At 50.8% G+C, this 21,094-nt stretch overlaps 1 protein-coding gene across 1 annotated transcript in view; it reads left to right on the plus strand.

Annotated features, from left to right (window-relative positions):
* The first annotated feature begins 5,861 nt into the window (after positions 1 to 5,861).
* Positions 5,862 to 21,094, plus strand: part of KIAA1755 — a 31,868-nt gene continuing 16,635 nt past the window's right edge. The window contains exons 1-4 of the mRNA XM_083507351.1: positions 5,862 to 6,268; positions 14,073 to 14,270; positions 16,396 to 17,671; positions 20,429 to 20,608. Of these exons, the coding sequence (XP_083363477.1) occupies positions 6,266 to 6,268; positions 14,073 to 14,270; positions 16,396 to 17,671; positions 20,429 to 20,608 (1,657 nt within the window). The 5' untranslated portion in view covers positions 5,862 to 6,265. The remainder of the gene's footprint in view (positions 6,269 to 14,072; positions 14,271 to 16,395; positions 17,672 to 20,428; positions 20,609 to 21,094) is intronic.

Here is a 21,094-nt window from a genome sequence, read left to right on the forward strand (position 1 = left end):
GTGATAAAGAACGGAAAATCATCAGAGGTGTTGACGGAAGTCTAAAAAATATTGTATAAGATGAGAAGTTGTGTTGTATGACTGTTGGAGAGGATATGTTTAAAAAACTAATAAAAATGTATGTATATATATATAAAAGAAGACACAGCAGGCCAAGTGGAGGCCAAGGATGGTCGGGGAGGAGGTCAGCCGCACCTGCCTTGCTTCTGTTTTCCCAGCTGCAGCTTGGGGGTCTCCTCCCCACAAGGCCAGCCTGACCCCAGAGCTCCCAGGGATGCCTGGGATGGCGTCCATGTGTCTGAAGGCGGAGCAAGCGTCAGCAGGCAGCTGGAACACGGAGAACAGGAAGCCCAGGCTGTATGGAGGGGGGAACATGCCCAAATGAAGACAGAGAGTGCAGAAGGGCAAGGAGAAGACCATCCTTTGCAGAGCAGCCCTCACCCAGACTTGCTGCTGGACCACAGAGACAGAATCAGGGAGTTGGAAGGGACCCAGGGGTCATCTAGTCCAACCCGCTGCACTTGAGGCATGAGAACGATTAAGAACATAAGAAGAGCTTGCTGGATCGGGCCAATGGCCCATTTAGTCCAGCACCCTGTCCTCACAGTCATGGGAAGCCCACAAGCAGGATTCGTACACAAGACCCCTCTTGCCTCCTGCGGTTTCCAGCAACTGGGATTCAGAAGCCATCAATAGCCCTCTCTTCCATGAATTTTCCTAATCCTCTTTCAAAACCATTTGGGTTGGTGTCCACTGCTGTCTCTTATAGGAGGAGTTCCATAGATTAATTATGGCATGTCTTCAGCGTCCTCTGGAAGTTGCACAATGAAGGCACAAGATGAAGAGCCTCTCCCGCGGGGCCACCACCCCTGAGCCTCTGGAGGCGGAGGAACAACCAAGAGGGCCCCTTCTGCCCATCTCAGCGCCCAAGAGGGTCTATAGCAGGGATGTCCTACTGGTTGATCGTGGTGCGTCCCTGGTCGATCCTGGTCGATGGTGTGACCCTGATCGATCCTCCTAAAAAACAACAACAGCTCAACAACTCTGATCAATGCTCTGATCAATAACTATGATCAATACAATGGTAGATCCCTTGTCTATAGGGAAGGAAGTGGTATTCCAGGTATTTGAGACCTGAGTCATTTAAATGGCTTTAAATGGCAGGGTTAATTAATGCTTGAAGGGGTTAAGGCCATAGAGTAAGCTGTCTTGCCGGGCTTAGCTGTGTCCCCTTCACATTGCAGGGAACTAGGTAATCAAGCCCATTGTTGTATCCCTAGTCTACCAGAGAAGCTCAGCATGTGAGGAGCTCTGAGCTACTCCTTCCAGCCACATGGCTCTCACCAGCCTCTTTTGTGTTCCTATACCAATAGTTCTAGGAATGTTTGCCATTTTGTAACTAAGCTATTTGTAACTAAGCCCGTGCAGCTTTTCTGAATGATGTATGGAAAAGCACACAAATCTGACCTTTGGAGAGTTTGTAAGTAAACCAAATGTGCCATCTTTTCCTTTGCTGTGGGAAGAAGGAAACTTTGGAAAGAACTTTTACAGGGGCAATTTTGGAACTCACTTGAAAGGGCACGTCTTAAAGGTTTTACAGCCTAGATTTTCACGCTTCATTTTGCTGGTTTTAAATCTCTGCTGGGGTTCTCTCACCAAAGAGTACTTGCCCCAGATTGGATCTTGGCATCTGCAGAAATTCTCTTTTCATGGATCTTTTTCCTTGAACCAACACAAATACTGATGTGAGCACCTTGAATTGGTCCCAGAAACAAACTAGCAACCAACGCAGCTCCTGTAAAAAAGGGATATATCATACTTTTCAGCCATCCTGATTTAAGTGGGACATCCCAGAATTACAGAAGTCATTCCTGGCTTCCCAGTGGATCTTGGAACATCCTGTTCTTTTGGTCTGGTGCTCTGGCGCAAGTCAGTTAGCTCCTGCGAGAGCTCGGGACCCAAAAAACGAGTGTCCCGAATTGTACCACCCAGTTGTTGGAGGGTATGGCTACATGCGATCTAAATGGAACCTCGTCTGGTAATAGGGCTGGTGCATTTTGTAGCAACTAAAGTTTCCAGGTCATCTTCAAGGGCAGCTCCATGTAGACCATATTGTGATAATCCAGTCTGGAAGCTATCAGAGCATAGAGCTCAGCGCCCAAGTCATGCCTGCAGTGGGATTCAGCAGGGCTCAGCTTATGTGCTTAGTAAGGTAAAGGTAAAGGGACCCCTGACCATTAGGTCTAGTCGTGGCCGACTCTGGGTTTGCGGTGCTCATCTCGCTTTATTGTCCGAGGGAGCCGGAGTACAGCTTCTGGGTCATGTGGCCAGCAGGACTAAGCCGCTTCTGGTGAACCAGAGCAGCGCATGGAAACGCTGTTTACCTTCCCGCCGGAGTGGTGCCTATTTATCTACTTGCACTGGCGTGCTTTCGAACTGCTAGGTTGGCAAGAGCAGGGACCGAGCAACGGGAGCTCACCCTGTCGCGGGGATTCGAACCGCCGACCTTCTGATCAGCAAGTCCTAGGCTCTGTGGTTTAACCCACAGTGCCACCCGCGTCCCACATGTGCTTGGTAGTATGGGGTCAATCACTATTTTCAACAGAATGCAAGGTCCAAACCATCTCAGAACAGATGGCACAGCCTAGGGAACCCCCCACCTGTGTTTCAGAAATATCTTCCCCATTGAAAGGCATATTCAGAGGCTCTCCCCTTGCTCTGTGTCACACGCCCTGATGTCAGCCTCTCCCATAAAAACCTCCCTGTTCCCTCCTTGCCCACCCGCTCATCCCGAGACCCTCCTCTCCCCCTTGACCCCATCCAGCACTTCCGCTCAGTGACATGATGTCTGGAGAGGCAACCTGAGATACAATGGGTGCCCAGAGCGCAGGGGAAGGGGCAACTGGCAAAAAAAAAACAGAATAAGATATAAGAAATGGGGTTGGTGACTTCTGAGAAGGCTCTCGGGACGGGGCCTCACAAGCTCCACTGCATCTGTGAATGGGGACTCTGTGCCTCTCCAAAGAAGCTGAAAAGCCATGCAGAAGGTTGCCGTAGGCAGCTGTGCGGAGCAGCAGGGGTGGGGGCTGAGCAGTGTGGGTGGGAGATGAGGGAGGGGTGGGCAGCAGAGACCCTCATCTCAACTCTTCACTTGAGTCAGAAAAGATGGGCGAACGTGGCTCAAGACTGCGGCCTAGGACCCTCGTACCTACAGGACCGCCTCTCCTGGTATGCCCCGCGGAGGACCTTAAGGTCCACAAATAACAACACTTTGGAGGTCCCGAGCCTCAAGGAGGTTACATTGGTCTCAACTAGGGCCAGGGCCTTTTCAGCACTGGCCCCGACTTGGTGGAACGCTCTGTCACAAGTGACAGACTTGACGTCTTTCCGCAGGGCCTGCAAGACAGAGCTGTTCCGCCTGGCCTTTGGTTTGGACTCAGTCTGACCCTTGTGTTTCCCTCTCCTTATGGTTTTGATCTATGGGCTACTTTTAAAATGAGGCTGCATTTTAAATTGCATTTTAACCTGAATTTAAAATTGGTTCCCCTCCCCCCATTATGTTTTTACTGTGATTTTACTGGTGTTAGCCGCCCTGAGCCCGGCTCTGGCCAGGGAGGGCAGAGTATAAATAAAATTTATTATTATTATTAAGATTCGGCTTGCAAGCCAGGCACCAGCTCTGGAGACTGTGGGGTCCCTGCACATGCACAGAGTGGGAATGTATCCCATGCACTAATAATTGGAATGATAAGCAGTGTGGAATAGTGGAGAGAGCGCTGGGCTGTGGCCTGGTAGACCAGGGTTCGATTCCCTACTCAGCCCCGAAGCTCGCTGAATGACCTTGGGCTAATCACTGCCACTTTCAGCCGGCCTTCCTCCTAGGACTGTTGTGGGGACAAAACAAGGAGCAGAGAATAATGTAAAGCAACTTGAAATTGAATTGAAATTGAAATACTTTATTGTCACTTGTACAACTTGTATACAGTGAGGTTACACAGTGAGATTACATTATCTTCAGTTCCTTGGAAGAAAAGGTGATATGTAAATGTAATCAACAAACAAACAATTATGCTTGAGGGTCTTATTCTGGCCACACTTTCTAGGTAACAAACTTAACCTGCACCTTCTGAAGTAATAAGTACTGAAATATACATGAACACCCATGCATGCACGCACACACTTATGGCTAACGTGTTCAAATGATTTAATGTGCACAAAATGTGTGTTTTGTAAAAACAAAACACGTGTGTGAACCTAATGCAAATTTTCATGCAGCTTTTTATTGGAAAAAATGCTGAGAGATGCAGAAAACGATGGAACGTATCTCTGAATGAAGACGTAGGAAACTGAAATGAACCAAATATAGCTTGATCCATCCATCTCTGCTACTAATGACAAATGCATCCTTATGTGGCCAAAACAACACTGTGCACGAGAGAGAGAGAGAATTGGCCAGTTAGGGGAACCCATGGCTTCCAAAAGTAGGGTGGGGGGGAATCTATATGGTTGTGTGCGAGAGAGATAGATGATAGATACACACACATATGGGATTAATTCCAAAATAACTAAATGAAAACTGAAGCATACCATCCAACATTTCTCTGATGAAATAGGGATGTCCCCTTCCATAATGATTTACTATTTCTACCCCCCACATCTGACTGAGTTGCCCCAGCCCCTCTGGGCAGCTTCCAACTTATATAAAACATAATAAAACATTAAACAAAAAACCCTTCCCTATACAAGATTGCCTTCAGGCAGCTCAGTGGTCAGATAACTCCATACCCTCCAACGTTTCTCCAGTGAAAACTGGGACATCCTATTAGGAAAAGCGCAACATTCCGGGATCAGATCAGAAACCGGGACGGCTTCTCTAAATCAGGGACGTCCCTGGAAAATAGAGACACTTGGAGGGTCTGCTGAAGTTAGGAATGAACATAAGAAGGACTTGCTGGATTAGGCCAATGGCCCGTCTGGTCCAGCGTCCTGTTCTCACAGAGGCCGGCCCGATGCGTGTCGGAAACCTGCGAACAGGATCCGAGAGCAAGAGCCTCTCCCCGACCCCAGAAGTTTCCAGCAGTTGGGATTCAGGAGCCTTGTTCCCTCTGACTGTGGAGTCCTGGCTCGGAGCCACCGACAGCCTCTCCTCCACGAATTCTACACAAGCCCAGGCTGAGAGGCGCAGAAACACCTCTGAGTGCGGCACGAAAGAGGCCTCCGTCTTGGGAAATGTGCATTTGGAAGCAAAAAAAATAAAATAATTGGGGTGTTGCGTATGGACCGGTGGAGATCTGCATCCTCCTTGATTCCCCACTTCCCACCCAGCTTATTTTGCTCCCCTCAGTTCTTCTGCATCCAAGAGCTGGGGAAGGGGATGCCGTCACCTCCTTGGAAAGGAAACGGGGGGGGGAGAGGGCCCCCTTAAGCTTAGCTGCCCCATTGACAGGCCTCTGCGGCTGGCAGGCCCCTTTCGGAGCACAAGGAGAGAAAAGAAACCGCTCCGAGGATTTGGTGAGTGTGTGCGCCCGCGCGCAAAAGGACAGCTGGACAGAAACAAGGCTGGAAGGAGGGCGATGGTTTCGCTGGCCCGTTGACCTGGCGGCTTTGATCCCAGGTGCAAAGGGCCCGTGTGACATCATGGCTGGATCCTGCACCCCCCAAGCCTTCCTGGGCACCCTGCAGCTGGTTCCAGGCCTGTCTGGCCACGGGGCAGGGCCTCTGCCGCTGGGCACAAAGAGGACCGCTGTTCGCTGGCTCTGGCATTGCTGTGCGAGAGCCTCTCCAGCAACGCCAGCCAGGGAAAGAGAGAGAGAGAGAGGCAGCTTTTTAAAGCTCAGGCAGCCTCCCCCCCCCCCGTCTTTTCTCCTCCTTTCCACTCCTCAATCCCTCCCCCTCGCAGCTAGAGAGAGCAGGCTCCTTTTTCTTTTGCAAGACGCGAAGGATGGGAGAAGTTTGGAGAGGAGCAAGCAGTGGCGCGGGACTCTGGCAGTGTTGAGGCTGGAGGGTTTGCAAGCTGGCCTGAGGCCTCCCCGCTGTCTCCTTGGGGGGTGTGGGGCACACCTGGGGTCCGTCGTGGTGCCCCCACCGCAGAAGACAAGCCCAGCAGCCCAGATGGCTGGGAAGGAGCTTGACGCGAGACCCAGACGCAGCAGCAAGGAGTTGGCCAACAAGTGATCCAGGAGGTTTCTGGGGGGGGGGCGGCGGCGCTGGGACTTGGTGCCCCCCTCGCTTCTCTGCCCCCTCCAGCGTCGCTTCCGAGGGAACCATGGTAATCCGAAGGGCATCGTCTGTGGCTGTTTAGTTTCTCCCTGGCTCGGCCACACCGTGAGACCCTCCTCTTTCGGCTCTCTGTCGACCTTGTGGGGCAGCTAAGATGGGGCAGCAGGAAGGGAGGAGGGGGCTTCTGCTCCAGGCTACGGGTTTGCTTCCTTAAATAAGGGGGTGTGGAGGAATTGGGATCAGTGTAGGATACAGATTGTCCTTGTGGCTGTTCCGCCGTGGAATGGGCTTCCTGGGAAGGCGGTAGTCTCTCCTTCATAAAAGGTAAAGGTGAAGGGACCCCTGACCATTAGGTCCAGTCGTGCCCGACTCTGGGGTTGCGGCGCTCATCTCGCTTTACTGGCCGAGGGAGCCGGTGTACAGCTTCCGGGTCATGTGGCCAGCATGACTAAGCCGCTTCTGGTGAAGCAGAGCAGCGCACGGAAACGCCGTTTACCTTCCCGCTGGAGCGGTACCTATTTATCTACTTGCACTTTGATGTGCTTTTGAACTGCTAGGTTGGCAGGAGCTGGGACTGAACAACGGGAGCTCACCCCGTCGCAGGGATTCGAACCGCCGACCTTCTGATCGGCAAGCCCTAGGCTCTGTGGTTTAACCCACAGCGCCACCCACGTCCCTTTTCTCTCCTTCATAGGAGGTGTTTAAACTGGGGTCGGAGGGCCACCTGTCAGGGACTTTTTAGCTGTGATTCCTACATTCCAGGGGGTTGGGCTAGCTGACCCATGGGATCCCTTCTGTGATTCTATGACTCGGCATTTGAAATGATCAAGAGGTCCACTTTCTCTTGATGACCTTTGACTAGATGACCCTCTACACCTCTCCGATTCTATGATTCCCTTCTTGTTCTGAGAGCTTTCCAGAGCTTCAGGTGCCTGTCCTATGGAATAAGGTTCCTGCAACCACCTGCTCCTTCAAAAGACAGCCAGTCTGGGAGCGGTTGGAGGACCTTCTTAATCAGACAGGGCATTTCATTGGTTTCCCAGCAGCTGTTGGGTGTAGACTTTGCAAAGCCTGTGGCCCTTCTGTGGGAATCGACGGAGATGGGAAGCTGATGATGAGGGAGTTTTAAAGCAGTTGTGTTCCCGGCAGGGGTGCCCCTGGTGGTTTGGGACAAGAGGTGAGGCCAGCAAGGTCGCCTCTGCTCCGCTTCAGCAAAGTGGCATCTGAGATGGGGCCACAGTCAGCAGGCCTTGGGATCCAACAAGATTCCTCGTGGTTGCTGGGCTGAGTCAAAGCATCATTCCTGAAGCCGTTGGACATCTCTGGACTTGGGGAGGGGATCAGTGGCAGGAGGCCCCAGGCTCACTCCTCACCAGCATCTCTGGAAAGGGTTGGGAGATTTCGCTGCCTGAAAGGGTAGACAGTACTGAACTGGGTGGAGCAATGGCCTGACTCGGGATAAGGCAGCCACCTGTGTTCCTTTGTACCTGTCATGAGTGAAGTGTCAGGAATTCAATCAGTGCAGGAGAAAGTGTGTGATTCTTTGGAGAACCTCTAGTTGCCAGTAATGTCACCCTGCGCAAAGGGTTGGAGGTGCAGGTGCTTCTTGCGACGTGCAAACTTTTGGGGGCTTTCCCCCTGGCAGAGGATTGCCTGACCTCACTTGACCTCAGTGGCGTAACGTGGAGGGTGCAGGGGGGGCCGGCCGCACCGGGCACAACATCTGGGGGTTAGGGTTGGGGGCGCAAATCCATGGGTTAGGGGGCGCAAATTACTTGCCTTGCCCCGGGTGCTGACAACCCACGCTACGCCACTGCTTGACCTCGCTCGGCTGGTTAAAGAGACACCTTTGCCTGTTGCACATATTTATATATTGGTTCAGAAATGTTGATTTGGACCGGGATCTTGCGGACTGAGGGCATTGGGTATGTTTAGCCTGGACAAGACATGAGAGGTAACGTGACACCCGTCTTCAAATATCTGAAGGTCAGATGGAAGATGGAGCAAGCTTGCTTTCTGCTGCTCCAAGAGGGGAGGGCTCCAACTGATGGATTCAAATGACAAGGAAGAAGATTCTGATTCAACATTTGGAAGAACTTTCTGAGGGTGGGAGCAGTTTGACAGTGAAAAGGACCACCTTGGAAGGGGGTGGAGTTTCCTTCATTGAAGGCTCTTAAAGAGAGGTGGCAGGGCCATGAGGTCGAGGATTCTGTGCCTGTGATCCTTGCATTGCAGGGGGTTGGTCTAGATGGCCCTTGGTGTCCCCTTCCAGCTCTACAATTCTATGATTCTCCTGCCCTCCACACATATCGTCTTGCCTCGGTTTGTACCAGTGGAGGAGCCGATGTGGCATTCCTTCACTGGAGGTTTCTAAACAGAGTTTTGGTGGCAGCCATGTGTCTGGGATTCCTGCTTTGAAAGGGGTTTGACTAGATGAGGTTCCTATTAACTACTGTTCTATGAGTCTATGGGCTTATCCACACCTATCTTTCCTCTGTGCTTCCCAGGCACAAAGTTCTCTATCCTAGCTCTCATTTTTCGCCCTGGAGCTTTCACTGTGAAACCCACTCTTTACCACGGAATCGGAGCAAATGGCAATCCGTGGAGAAATGGAATTGTCTTGAGTTGTGCTTCAGCTTTAAAAAGCAGGGTTTTGCCGAGGGTGTGGCGTGAAGAGCCCTCAGACACAGAGCTTTAAAGCACAGGACCTTTGCCTAGAAAGCACGGGGCAAAATATAAGTGTGGATATTGATTTTATGAGTGCTCCAACCCAATTCTGTGGTACTGCATCCTTTCAGACCCTCCAAGTGTCCCTGTTTTCCAGGGACTTACAGAAGCTGCCCCAGTTTCTCATTTGATCCTGGAATGTCCCTCTTTTCCCTAAAGGTAAAGGGACCCCTGACCATTAGGTCCAGTCGTGGCCGATTCTGGGGTTGTGGCGCTCATCTCGCTTTATTGGCCGAGGGAGCCGGCGTACAGCTTCCGGGTCATGTGGCTAGCATGACTAAGCCGCTTCTGGCAAACCAGAGCAGCGCACGGAAACGCCGTTTACCTTCCCGCCGGAGTGGTACCTATTTATCTACTTGCACTTTGACGTGCTTTCGAACTGCTAGGTTGGCAGGAGCAGGGACCGAGCAACGGGAGCTCACCCCATCGCGGGGATTCAAACCGCCGACCTTCTGATCGGCAAGTCCTAGGCTCTGTGGTTTAACCCACAGCGCCACCAGCGTCCCATCTCTTTTCCTTAGGACGTCCCTTTTTTCATCAAAGAAATGCTGGAGGGTAGGGAGTTATGCGACTCTCCGAGCCAAGGAGATAAGTAACTATACAAGCTTTAGAAGACATCTGAAGGCAGACCTGTATGGGGAAGTTTTTAAATGTTTGATGTTCTTCTATATGTTGGAAGCTCCCTATTTTCATTGGAGAAATGCTGGAGGATATGGCATTGTGGGCTGTTTCTTCTTCAACAGTTGCTCAGCTCAGTCACTATGGACAAAGCTGTAGCCGTTGGAGTTGCTGGAATCTGCTGGAGGGAAAGCTGTTCTTGTGCTCAGGTCTTGCTTGTGGGCCCCTGTAACTGGCCCCTGGTTGGCCCCTGTGAAAACAGGATTGTGGACTAGATGGGCCATGGGCCTGATCCAGCGGCCATCTCTCCTTATGTTCTTAGGCCTGCCAGCCAGGGCTCCTGCTTCTCAGTTTGCAAGATGAAGCAGGTTCCCTCCTCCTCCTCCTCCTCCTCCTCTCCCTGCCTGGGAAGAGGATCCCCTTTCTCACGCACAGCTTGCCGCTCGGAACAAAAGTTTGGCACCGAGAGAGGGGCTGAGGGATGCAGAGATCATTAGCAGCTGTTTGGAAAGGGAGTGTGTGGGGCTGGGAAGCTGATGCGGTTAGGAAAACCGCCTGGCTCTGCCTCATTGCAGACAGAAGGGATCAGGTCCAGAAAACAGAGGAATTAATAGATCTGCTCCCCCTCGGCACACCCACCCAGCCAGCCCTTTCCCCTTTCGGCTCCATTGGCACAAGGCTGCCTCTGAGTGACAGTCTGAGCGCTTGGCTCGATCCTTGCAGCTGGGACCCCTCAGGCGGCCTTGCTCCCCCCCCCCCCTAGATTTAGAGGATTCTCTCTCCCCCTTGCAGAAGACAAGGAGAGAGATTGGTTTTGATAAGGGGCCTTAGAGGCAGAGAGCAGAGAGGGATGAACTGTGATGACCACCAACCTAGATGGCTTTGAAAGAAGTTTGCAGAAGAAATTTGGGGGAGAAGCAGGAAGGCTACAGGAGGCTTGCGGGGCCCACAAGTCTTTCTGAGGCAGTGGGAAGCCAAAGAGGAGGCAAAGCCTCAAATCTCTATGAAATCACAACAGTAGTCCTCACCAAGCCATAAAATGCCTCAAACCGTGTGTTTGAAGTGATGGGGTGGGATCCGGAGCAGTGTTTCTTCTCTGTCCCCCATGTCCCACTACATCAGAAGGTTCTGGGGTTTTAATGGGAAAGGGAGGAGCTTTCAGGGAAGCCCACCTACCCCCCCCAGGGTCAAAAGTGAGGAAGAAAAGTCCTCCTCTCAAAGACCTTCTAGAATACCTTGTGAGGAGGGAGCAGAATTTTCATTCCGTGAAATGCATGGTTCACATTTTGCTTCAAGCGCAAACCTCATTTGCTAAAATTAGCGAGATTTAGCCGTTGAATTCAGTGGGACTCAGATGCACCCTCTGATTTTTCAGCTGTGGTTTTAGAGAGACAAAATCATGAATCTAGGCTTAATTGTGGCCCCAAACTACCTGTCAAGTGTCTAAAATCTGAAACCGTTCTCACAGCAGAGAGATATTTCTTCCATTCTCTGGCCCCCGCTCAGTCACCTTCTGAATCACATTCCGTTTACAGGTTTAACAAATTAAACACAATGACCATAATTATAACGCATCGCAATGTAACGCATCCATAGGGGTTTGGATGACGCTTCGGGTCCCTTCCAGCTCTACAGACTTCTGGGTCCATGAACATGACCATCTCCACCGAAACCTCTGGTGTTTAGATGAGCGCAAAGCATTCCAGCAGGTCAGCTAACAATATCCAGCCCCGGCAATACTATCCACCGGCACGAAGCATTCCTTCAGCTGCGCAAACGCTTCCCAGAACTTTTCCATAAACAGAACGGGACGGAGAGGAGGTGCAAGTTCCTTCCAATTTAAATCCAGCTCCTCGGCGCAGCTGGGATTTCCATTTGGCCGCCTGGTTCCCGAAGCCAGGGCTTTTGGCAGGGAGCGCAGCAAGGGCGCATCACGAGGAGGGTGATAAAATTTCCAGGGCTGGCTGGCAGCGCTGCAGCTTTTGTGGGAGGCAGAGATGTTTTTGGGGAGAGCAACAGGCCCTCTCGCAAGATCTTCCTCTCATCACCCAGGAGCAGCTTCTCCTCCTCCTCCTTCTCCTCCTCGGCCATCTGCCAGGAACGCAGAGTCTGGGAAGAGGTCTGGCTTGCAGGATAAATAGGGTGGTCCCTCCAGAGCGTGGGCTGCAGGAACAGAGCTCCGCAAACATCTTTCATGTCAGGCTGAGCGAGAGCAGTTCCCCAGAGGCCACCCCGGGAGCAAGAGGGAAGAGGGAGGGTGCTTTTTGGGAGAGCCGACTCGGGTCCCCCAGGCCAGGGGCGTCAGGGCGGGCCAGCGCTCGACTTGCTTACATTGGACGGGCGATCGAGGCACCGCCAAGAGCCCTCTGTGCAAACACAGAGGCCAGGGAGAGATTTCCTGGTCAGAGGTTTCCATCTCAACACAAACAGAGGCTTGCCAGAGGTTGAGATCCAGAAGGGTTGATCTCACGCTGGAGCCAGATGAGAGCTTTTCAGAGTCTTGTGATTGGAGCCCTTGTTACCCAAGTTGTATACAGTGGTACCTCGGGTTACAGACGCTTCAGGTTACAGATGCTTTGGGTAACAGACTCCGCTAACCCAGAAATAGTGCCTCGGGTTAAGAACTTTGCTTCAGGATGAGAACAGAAGTCGTGCTCCGGTGGCGCAGAGGCACCAGGAGGCCCCATTAGCTAAAGTGGTGCTTCAGGTTAAGAACAGTTTCAGGTTAAGAACAGACCTCCAGAACGTATTAAGTACTTAACCCAAGGTACCACTGTATTGTTGTTGTTGTTTAGTCATTTAGTTGTGTCCGCCTCTTTGTGACCCCCTGGACCAGAGCACGCCAGGCCCTCCTGTCTTCCACTGCCTCCCGCAGTTTGGTCAAACTCATGCTGGTAGCTTCGAGAACACTGTCCCACCATCTCGTCTTCTGTCGTCCCCTTCTCCTTGTGCCCTCCATCTTTCCCAACATCAGGGTCTTTTCCAGGGAGTCTTCTCTTCTCATGAGGGGGCCAAAGTCTTGGAGCCTCAGCTTCAGGATCTGTCCTTCCAGTGAGCACTCAGGGCTGATTTCCTTCAGAATGGATCGGTTGGATCTTCTTGCAGTCCATGGGACTCTCAAGGGTCTCCTCCAGCACGAGAATTCAAAAGCATCCATTCTTCGGCAATCAGCCTTCTTTAGGGTCCAGCTCTCACTTCCATACATCACTACTGGGAAAACCACGGCTTTTACTATACAGACCTTTGTTGGCAAGGTGATGTCTCTGCTTTTTAAGATGCTGTCTAGGTTTGTCATTGCTTTCCTCTCTAGAAGCAGGCGTCTTTTAATTTCATGACTGCTGTCACCATCTGCAGTGATCATGGAGCCCAAGAAAGAAAAATCTCTCACTGCCTCCATTTCTTCCCCTTCTATTTGCCAGGAGGTGATGCTGTATATAGGTCTACTCATTTCGTCCCCCTTGCTATCATAGAATCATAGAGTTGGAAGGGACACCCCAGAGTCATCTCGTCTAACCCCGTGAAATGCAGGAGGTAAACAAGTGTAGAGAGCCGGTGGCAGAGCAGTGGTTGCTAGTTAGAGGGTTGGACAAAGATCTGGGAGAGACCAGGGTTCAAATCCTGCCACTCAGCCATGAAGCTCACTGGATGTGACCTTGGGGGCCAGCCACTGCCTCTCAGCCTCACCTGCCTCCCAGGGCTGTTGCTGCAAGGATAAAACAATGAGGAGGAGAATTATGGATGCCACCTCGAGCTCCTTGGAGGATATAAAGGCAGTAAATAAGGAAATAAATAGGTGCTGCAGGTTTTTGGAACACAGCAAAACCCTGCTAACCTGTTTGACCAGGGATGATAGCTGGAAATGTGTGTATCAACTGGGTTTTTAAAAAAGTTTTGAAAGCTGCCCAGAGAATTCCAAGACTCAAGGCCTCCAGGCCTAAATATTTGTTGACCAGCACCATTGTCCTCCATTGCCATGGGACATTGGTGGCCACAAGAGAAGCCTACTGAGACAGCCACCGGTGGCACTGGCTCATCAGCCAGCCTTCGTCTTTGCTGAGGCCTCTGCCACTCCATCCCTGCCCGTCCGCGTCAAGGAGAGCTAAATACAGACTGTGACCTATGAGGCAAATTGCGTCTGCTGTAGGTTGAAGCTGGCAAGGGCAGAGATAAAGCTCTGTGGCCTGTTTGTGGCCTGAAAGCCTAAAGAGGAGTGAGAAACTCAGAGAACCATAGAACTGGAGGGTAGGAAGGGCACCCCAGAAATCATCCAGCCCAACCCCCTGCAATGCAGGAACCAGCATGCAAATGGGGAGATCTGAACTTGAGACTGGGGGAAAATCAAAATGGAGAGAAACCACTGTGGATGAGATCTGGTTCTGAGCAAGGTGACCCCAGGGTCTGACTCAAAACAAGGCGAATTCATATGTGTGTGTGTGTGTGTGTGTGTGTGTGTGTGTGTATGCAATTGATTGTGAAATGCTCTGTTTGCTGTCCCCCTTTTCTTAAAGGACCCCCAATCGCTGGATGTTGCCGTGCAGAACACGCTCTCGGGCCTCTACCCCCCGTTTGACATCACGGCCCCCACCGTCCTCAGCCAGCTCTTCCGCGTCCTGGAGGCCAAATACCACAGCGATGGGCTGTGCTGCCTGCTGGACTTTCTCATCCCTTCCAAGCGCCTTCTGGAGCACGTGCGGCAGGCGGCCTGCGTAAGTGCAAGAGGAATTGCCCGGGCTTTGGGTAGCTGCCCTTTAGAGCATCCTTCCCCAACCTGGTGCCCTCCAGGGGTCTTGGACTGCAACTGCCAACAGTCTCTGTCGTGGGGGCTACAGTCTTAGAGTTACAGAGGTGGAAGCGACCCCACGGGTCATCTAGTCCAACCCTTGGCAATCCACCACCGTCCATTCCTCTGTCAAAGAGCTCTTAAACTCAGAAAGTTCTTCCTAATGTCGAGTCAGAATCTGCTTCCTTGTCATTTGAACCCAACTGGTTCTGAAGCACCAGAAAACAAGCCTGCTCCATCTTCATAGAATCATAGAATCCTAGAGTTGGAAGAGACCACAAGGGCCATTGAGTCCAACCCCCTGCCAAGCAGGAAACACCATCAGAGCACTCCTGACATATGGTTGTCAAGCCTCTGCTTAAAGACCTCCAAAGTAGGAGACTCCACCACACTCCTTGGCAGCAAATTCCACTGTCAAACAGCTCTTACTGTCAGGAAGTTCTTCCTAATGTTTAGGTGGAATCTTCTTTCTTGTAGTTTGGATCCATTGCTCCGTGTCCGCTTCTTTGGAGCAGCAGAAAACAACCTTTCTCCCTCCTCTATGTGACATCCTTTTATATATTTGAACACAGCTATCATATCACCCCTTAACCTCCTCTTCTCCAGGCTAAACATGCCCAGCTCCTATTTTTTTAAAAAGTTTTTATTTATACATTTCGTTAATTTTACAATCATTTTAACATTTCAAGGTTTGACGTCCTTCCCCCTCTTTCTGCGGTTCCTTAAATTATTTTTGTTAATATCTTCTGCATATCCAAATTCATTTAATTTGCTCATTCAATTATCTACCCTAAATATAAACTCTTATGAAGCTGCAGGTTATTACAATAATCCCGCCAAGGTTTGTATCTGTTTGCAGTTTATCTGTAAATATTCAATAAACCATTTCCATTCTTTTATAAAAAGTTTGTTATCTTGATATCTTATTCAAGCTCCATCTTCCCTGGGACACAGACAGCCCTTCTGAAATTTGAAGGTGGCGATCATGTTGCCTCTCAGCCTCCTCCTTTCCACTAAAGTCCAAAACATCCGTAGGGCACCAGGTTAGAATGGGAAGGGACCCCCCAAGTCCATCTAGTCTAACCCCCTTCATATGCAGTAATCTTCATTAAAGCATGCATGACAGATGGAGGTTGGTTGCATTAGAGACAGCGCAGAGAGGACCACATCCTCCCACCATGGAATAATAATAATAATAATAATAATAATAATAATAATAATAATAATAATAATAATAATTTCTTATTTATACCCCACCCATCTGGCTGGGTTTCCCCAGCCACTCTGGGCGGCTTCCAACAGAATATTAAAATACAAAACCTATTAAACATTAAAAGCTTCCCTAAACAGGGCTGCCTTCAGATGTCTTCTAAAAGTCTGGTAGCTGTTCTTCTCTTTGACATCTGGTGGGAGGGTGTTCCACAGGGCAGGTGCCACCACAGAGAAGGCCCTCTGCCTGGTTCCCTGTAACTTGGCTTCTCGCAGGGAGGGAACCGCCAGAAGGCCCTCGGAGCTGGACCCTGGTGTCCAGGGTGGAGACGCTCCTTCAGGTATACTGGACTGAGGCTGAGGAAGCAAGAAGGTTGCATCCCATAATTATAAATAAATAAATAATAAATAAAACCTTTATTAGGCATAGCAAACCACACATTATCAAACAGACTCCATATACAAATTGCGCAAAATACGAGCTCAACCTAACAAGGTTTGTCCCAGTCAGATCTTTAACTCCAGAGAAAATCAATTTGCATAAATATTACAATACAATATTACCACATCACCAATCAATCAAGAACCACTAAATCTCTTTATAATGGCCCAGTCTTTCTACATGGACAGCACTCAAAAATTTCAGCCACTATTAAAGTAATTTGATCATTCCTGTCCGAAAGCAGGTCCTGAATCGTTGGTAGCATAGAACTGAGCCTATTGTGTTGTAAGGCCTCTAATAATTGTCTTCTGGCATACATGCCAAAATCACAAGAAAAGAAAATATGAAAAGAATATAATTATACTCTCCTTCTCTCCCCCTTTTTCGTGCCCATCCTCAGGCTCCTTACTCCAGCTGCGTCTTCCTCCACGAAGGGTGGCCCCTGTGCCTCCGTGAGAAAGTGGTCGTCCACCTCGGACCGCTCAACCCTCTCCTTCTTCGCCCAGGGGACTTCTACCTGCAAGCGGAGCCCTGTGGGGAGCAGTCGGCCTGCCTGGTGGTCAAGTGCCTCTCCAGGGACCTCACCACCGTGGAGAAGATCTCCGTCCCCGAAGCGTCCTGCTCTTTGCTGTTCACCAAAGAGTGGCTGGAGGAGGTCAACCGAGACCTGGACCGGCCAACGCTCCACACCTGCCTGGTGGCCACTGGGAACGGGATCGTCCCTCTCCCGTGGAATAAAATAGCCGTCCCAGAATTTGTCGGAGTGCCCAAAATGGAAGGTTTGGTGGAGCAAGAGTCCTCAACCCACCTAGAAAATCTCCTGCGTCCAGACTGCAGTCCTGACTCAGGGAGCTTGCAGTCCTCTCCGGCTAAGTATCCTGGCCTCATCAAAGTTGTAGAAGGAACCTGGAAGAAATCCGCTCTCTTTGCTTTGCCCAGTCTGTGCGACATCATCAGCGACAACCTGGAAGGCGAATACGTGAATCTCCTGGGGTTTTCTGAAGAAGGGAAGCAGGATAATTCTCCTCCCGCCAAGGCAACAGGGTCAGCCCTTGGGGAGCAGCTGCACAGAGATGCAGCGTCACCCAAGATGGAGAAGGACCTCATTTTGGTCAACGGGGACGACGGGGAGATGGCCGGGGGCTGGAGCTGCGGGAAGGGGCAAAACTCAGAGGAAGGGCCCTGCACGCCTTGTCTGAGGCGGCGGCTGGGCCAAGACGCCAAGATCCATGAGCCAAGGTGCAGGTACCGCGAGTCGTACGTGGCGGCCCTCAAGAACCCGGTCAGCTTCAGCTCGGGGTTGATGGCAGCTATTTTGGAAGAGATGGATATGTCAAAGCAGGGCTCCTCTTCCCCCTCGGAAAGCACAGGCGTGCGGCTTCAGGAGGGATCAGGCCAGGGGGCTCCCCAAATCCTCTCTGAGCAGCCAAACAAGATTGAGAAAGCAGAGGACGACTCTTCCAAGCCAGGCCACTCCAGACTCCCGAAGCCTCTGGCCGACTGTCCCGCAGCCAGCAATAAATTCTCATTCCTGAAAGGCCACCGTCAGCTGGGCTCCTCGTCGGGTGGCCTGCCAGGGGCGGAGAAGGCCGGGAAGGGCCAGGAGGGGCACCGGAAAAGGACGTCGGCCGTGTGCTCTCCCCGCACGGCCAGAGCCAAGGGGGCAGCTGGGAAAGGTGAGAGTGGGAATAAAGGGAAGGGCTGGGAGGAAGCCACACAGAAGCATTCTCAGAGGCCTGCGGGGGACGGCCACACTGAAGTCCGCATGGTGCGCTGGCATCGCGGGCTCAGGGTTATGTGCAAAAGGTTGCAGCATTGGGGGCTTTTCTGCCTGGAGAAAGGGAGAACGACACAGTTATGCACAGCTTGGAGAAAGTGGACGAAGGAAAGTTTTTCTCCTTCTTTCATGGTACTTGTGGGCATCCACTGTAGCCACCAATTTAGAATACACACACACACACACACACACACACACACACCTGTATATATGCGCTCTGCCAATCTGACTGGGTTCCCCCAGCCACTCTGGGAGGCTTTCAACAAATTCAAACACAATATGAACAGACTGCCTTCCTGTTCAAATGGTTATTATTATTATTATTATTATTATTATTATTATTATTATTATTATTATTATTATTATTATTATTTCATTAGTTATACCCCACCCATCTGGCTGGGTTTCCCCAGCCACACTGAGCAGCTTACAACATATCTAAAATCATTTTTTAAAATTTCCTTAAAATGGGCTGCATTCACAAATCTTCTAAAAGTCAGATAGTTGTTTCTTTCTTGACATATGATGGGAGGGCGTTCCACAGGGCGGGCACCGCTACCCAGAAGGCCCTCTGCCTGGTTCCCTGTAGCTTTGCTTCTCACAGCGAGGGAACCGCCAGAAGTCCCTCGGAGCTGGACCTCAGTGTCCAGGCAGACGTTCTTTCAGGTATACATGGGCTGAGGCCGTTTAGGGCGTTCAAGGTCAGCACCAACACTTTGAATTGTGCTCGGAAACGTACTGGGAGCCAGTGCAGATCTCTCAGGACCAGTGTTATATGGTCTCAGCGGCCACTCCCAGTCACCACTCTAGCTGCCGCATTCTGGATTAATTGCAGTTTCAAAGGTAGCCCCACATAGAGCGCATTGCAGTAATCAAAGTGAGAGATAACTAGAGCATGCACCACTCTGGTGAGACAGTCCGCAGGCAGGTAAGGTCTCAGCCTGCATACCAGATGGAGCTGGGAGACAGCCGCCCTGGATACAGAATTGACCTGTGCCTCCATGGACAGCTGTGAGTCCAAAATGACTCCCAGGCTACACACCTGGTCCTTCAGGGGCACAGTTATCCCATTCAGGACCAGGGAGTCCCCCACACCCACCCACACCCTGTCCCCCCAAAAACAGTACTTCTGCCTTGTCAGGATTCAACCTCAATCTGTTAGCTGCCATCCATCCTCCAACCGCCTCCAGGCACTCACACAGGACCTTCACTGCCTTCACTGGTTCTGATTTGAAAGAGAGGTAGAGCTGGGTATCATCCGCATACTGATGAACACCCAGCCCAAACCCCCTGATGATCCCCTTAAAAGAGGATTAGACAAATTCATGAAGGAGGGAAGGGATATTTATGGCTCTGCTTCTGAATGCACAAGAGCTCCTCCCCAGCCCTCTCTCTTCCAGCAGCTGGGATTCAGGAGCACTGCTGCCTCCGACTGCGGACTAGACGGGCCTTTGGTCTGATCCAATATATGTCTCTCCCCTGATCTGCCCATGGGACACCTGCTCTCTGCATTTCTCCTGCTCTGGAGGGTAGGACTCGAACCCATGGCTTCAAGTTACAAGAAAGGAGATTCCGAGTAAACATTCGGGAAAATTTTCTGACCGTAAGAGCTGCTGGACAGTGGAACAGACTCCTACTAGAAGTGGTGGACTCTCCCTCCTTGGAGGTTTTTAAGCAGAGATTGGATAGCCATCTGTCTATGGATGCTTTAACTGAGATTCCTGCATTGCAAGGGGTTGGGATAGATGACCCTTAGATCCCTTCCCAGTCATCATCATCATCAACCTTTTATTCGACCGTCAGTCAGAAAAAAGTACATTTGTCAATACACAGTTAAAAGCTCCAAAAAGATTTTAGAACTTAGCCAACACTAAAATGGGCTAAACAGATAGCCCCATATCAATACAATCAATTATAGTCTTGTGACGCTTAAAAGCTAAAAAAAGAAATTTGGCCACCAAGGAAGGTATAGCTCTAGAGCCGTTATTCAGCAAGTGTGAAACCTGGTTTTCTCCGGATAGGAAGCTAGATTGACATAGGAGTGGGTCTATAAAATTTTGTCTAAGCTCTGCATAAGAAGGGCAAGTCAAGAGAATGTGTTCGGTGGACTCAACCACACCCATGGCACAATGACAGGTTCTCTGGGCGTATGGTACTCCCCTGTACCTTCCCCACAATATCGCAGAGTCAAGGACATTTAATCTAGCCGCTGTAAGAAGTCTACGGTATTCCACATAGTGAATTTCTGCAAGGTAGGGGGCTGGTATGGTCCGATAAATCTGGTCCCCTAGGAACATCCCTGGTTTTACCTGGGCTATGTCCTCTTGTCTTGTCTGGCAATGTCACTCAGTCTCCGGGAGATCACAGCCCTAGCTTGATTGTACGTCATAGACTCAAAGTAAAGGTGAGACAATCCGCAGGATTGAACCTCATTAGAGACCTCCCTTTCCCACGATGATTGGAAATCGTCCCTCAATAACCCTTCCCAGTCTAGATTCTCTGATTTCAGGGCACACTGTAACCTGATTTGTGGGGTCTTCCCGGGTAGTCCTGATTTGTGATGGGGTGTGGGTGTCTGTGTGTCAGCACAGATTACAGCGTTTGGGGACAACCCATCTCTGCCACTCTCTAACTTTCACGTCTTTCTCCTGGCCAGGTGATGTTGTCCTTTCAGAACTTCCAGCTCCCAAGAATGCGGAGAGTGTCACCGTTCCTACGTCCCCCGCAGATGTCCTGCTCAGAGAATCGCCTCCTCCAGGATCTGGCCCACAGGATCTGGCCCAGTGGGAGACGCTCAGTCCAGAGCTTTTATCTTCTGGGATTGTATGTCTGCCAGGTACTGCATTAGTGCTGCAATAGTGCCGCCACCGTCTTCGCACGCAGCTGACCTCTTGCACAGCTCCCATTGTACCGCAACATGCCACTTTAAAAACTAACACATCTCATGGTGATCTGGGCTTGGGGGGAACCACAGCTCACTGTGTGCTGCAGCAGACTAATGCACCCCACTTCAGGAAACTGTTGCATTGGCCTGGAAAGCTTTGTATCGGAAAACATTCTGGTGGCTCCTGCCCCAAGGCTGCAACCTTTCTAGCTATCCCCCCCCAAAAGCGTACCATAATAAATAAATCCACATTTATATTTTTCTTCTGTTGAATAAAATAATGTGTGCCGTTAGACCAGGAGGGTTTCGAAAAACAGGTGTGGGAATGCGAGAGCCAGTGGGGGTTGCAGTGTTGAACTATGACTTGGGAGAGACCTGGGTTCAAATCCTCCCACTCAGCCACAAAGCTCACTGGGTTTGACCTTGGGGGCAGCCACT

Source organism: Podarcis liolepis (genome assembly GCF_965112155.1).
Source record: "Podarcis liolepis genome assembly, chromosome: 6".
Lineage (NCBI taxonomy): Eukaryota > Metazoa > Chordata > Lepidosauria > Squamata > Lacertidae > Podarcis > Podarcis liolepis.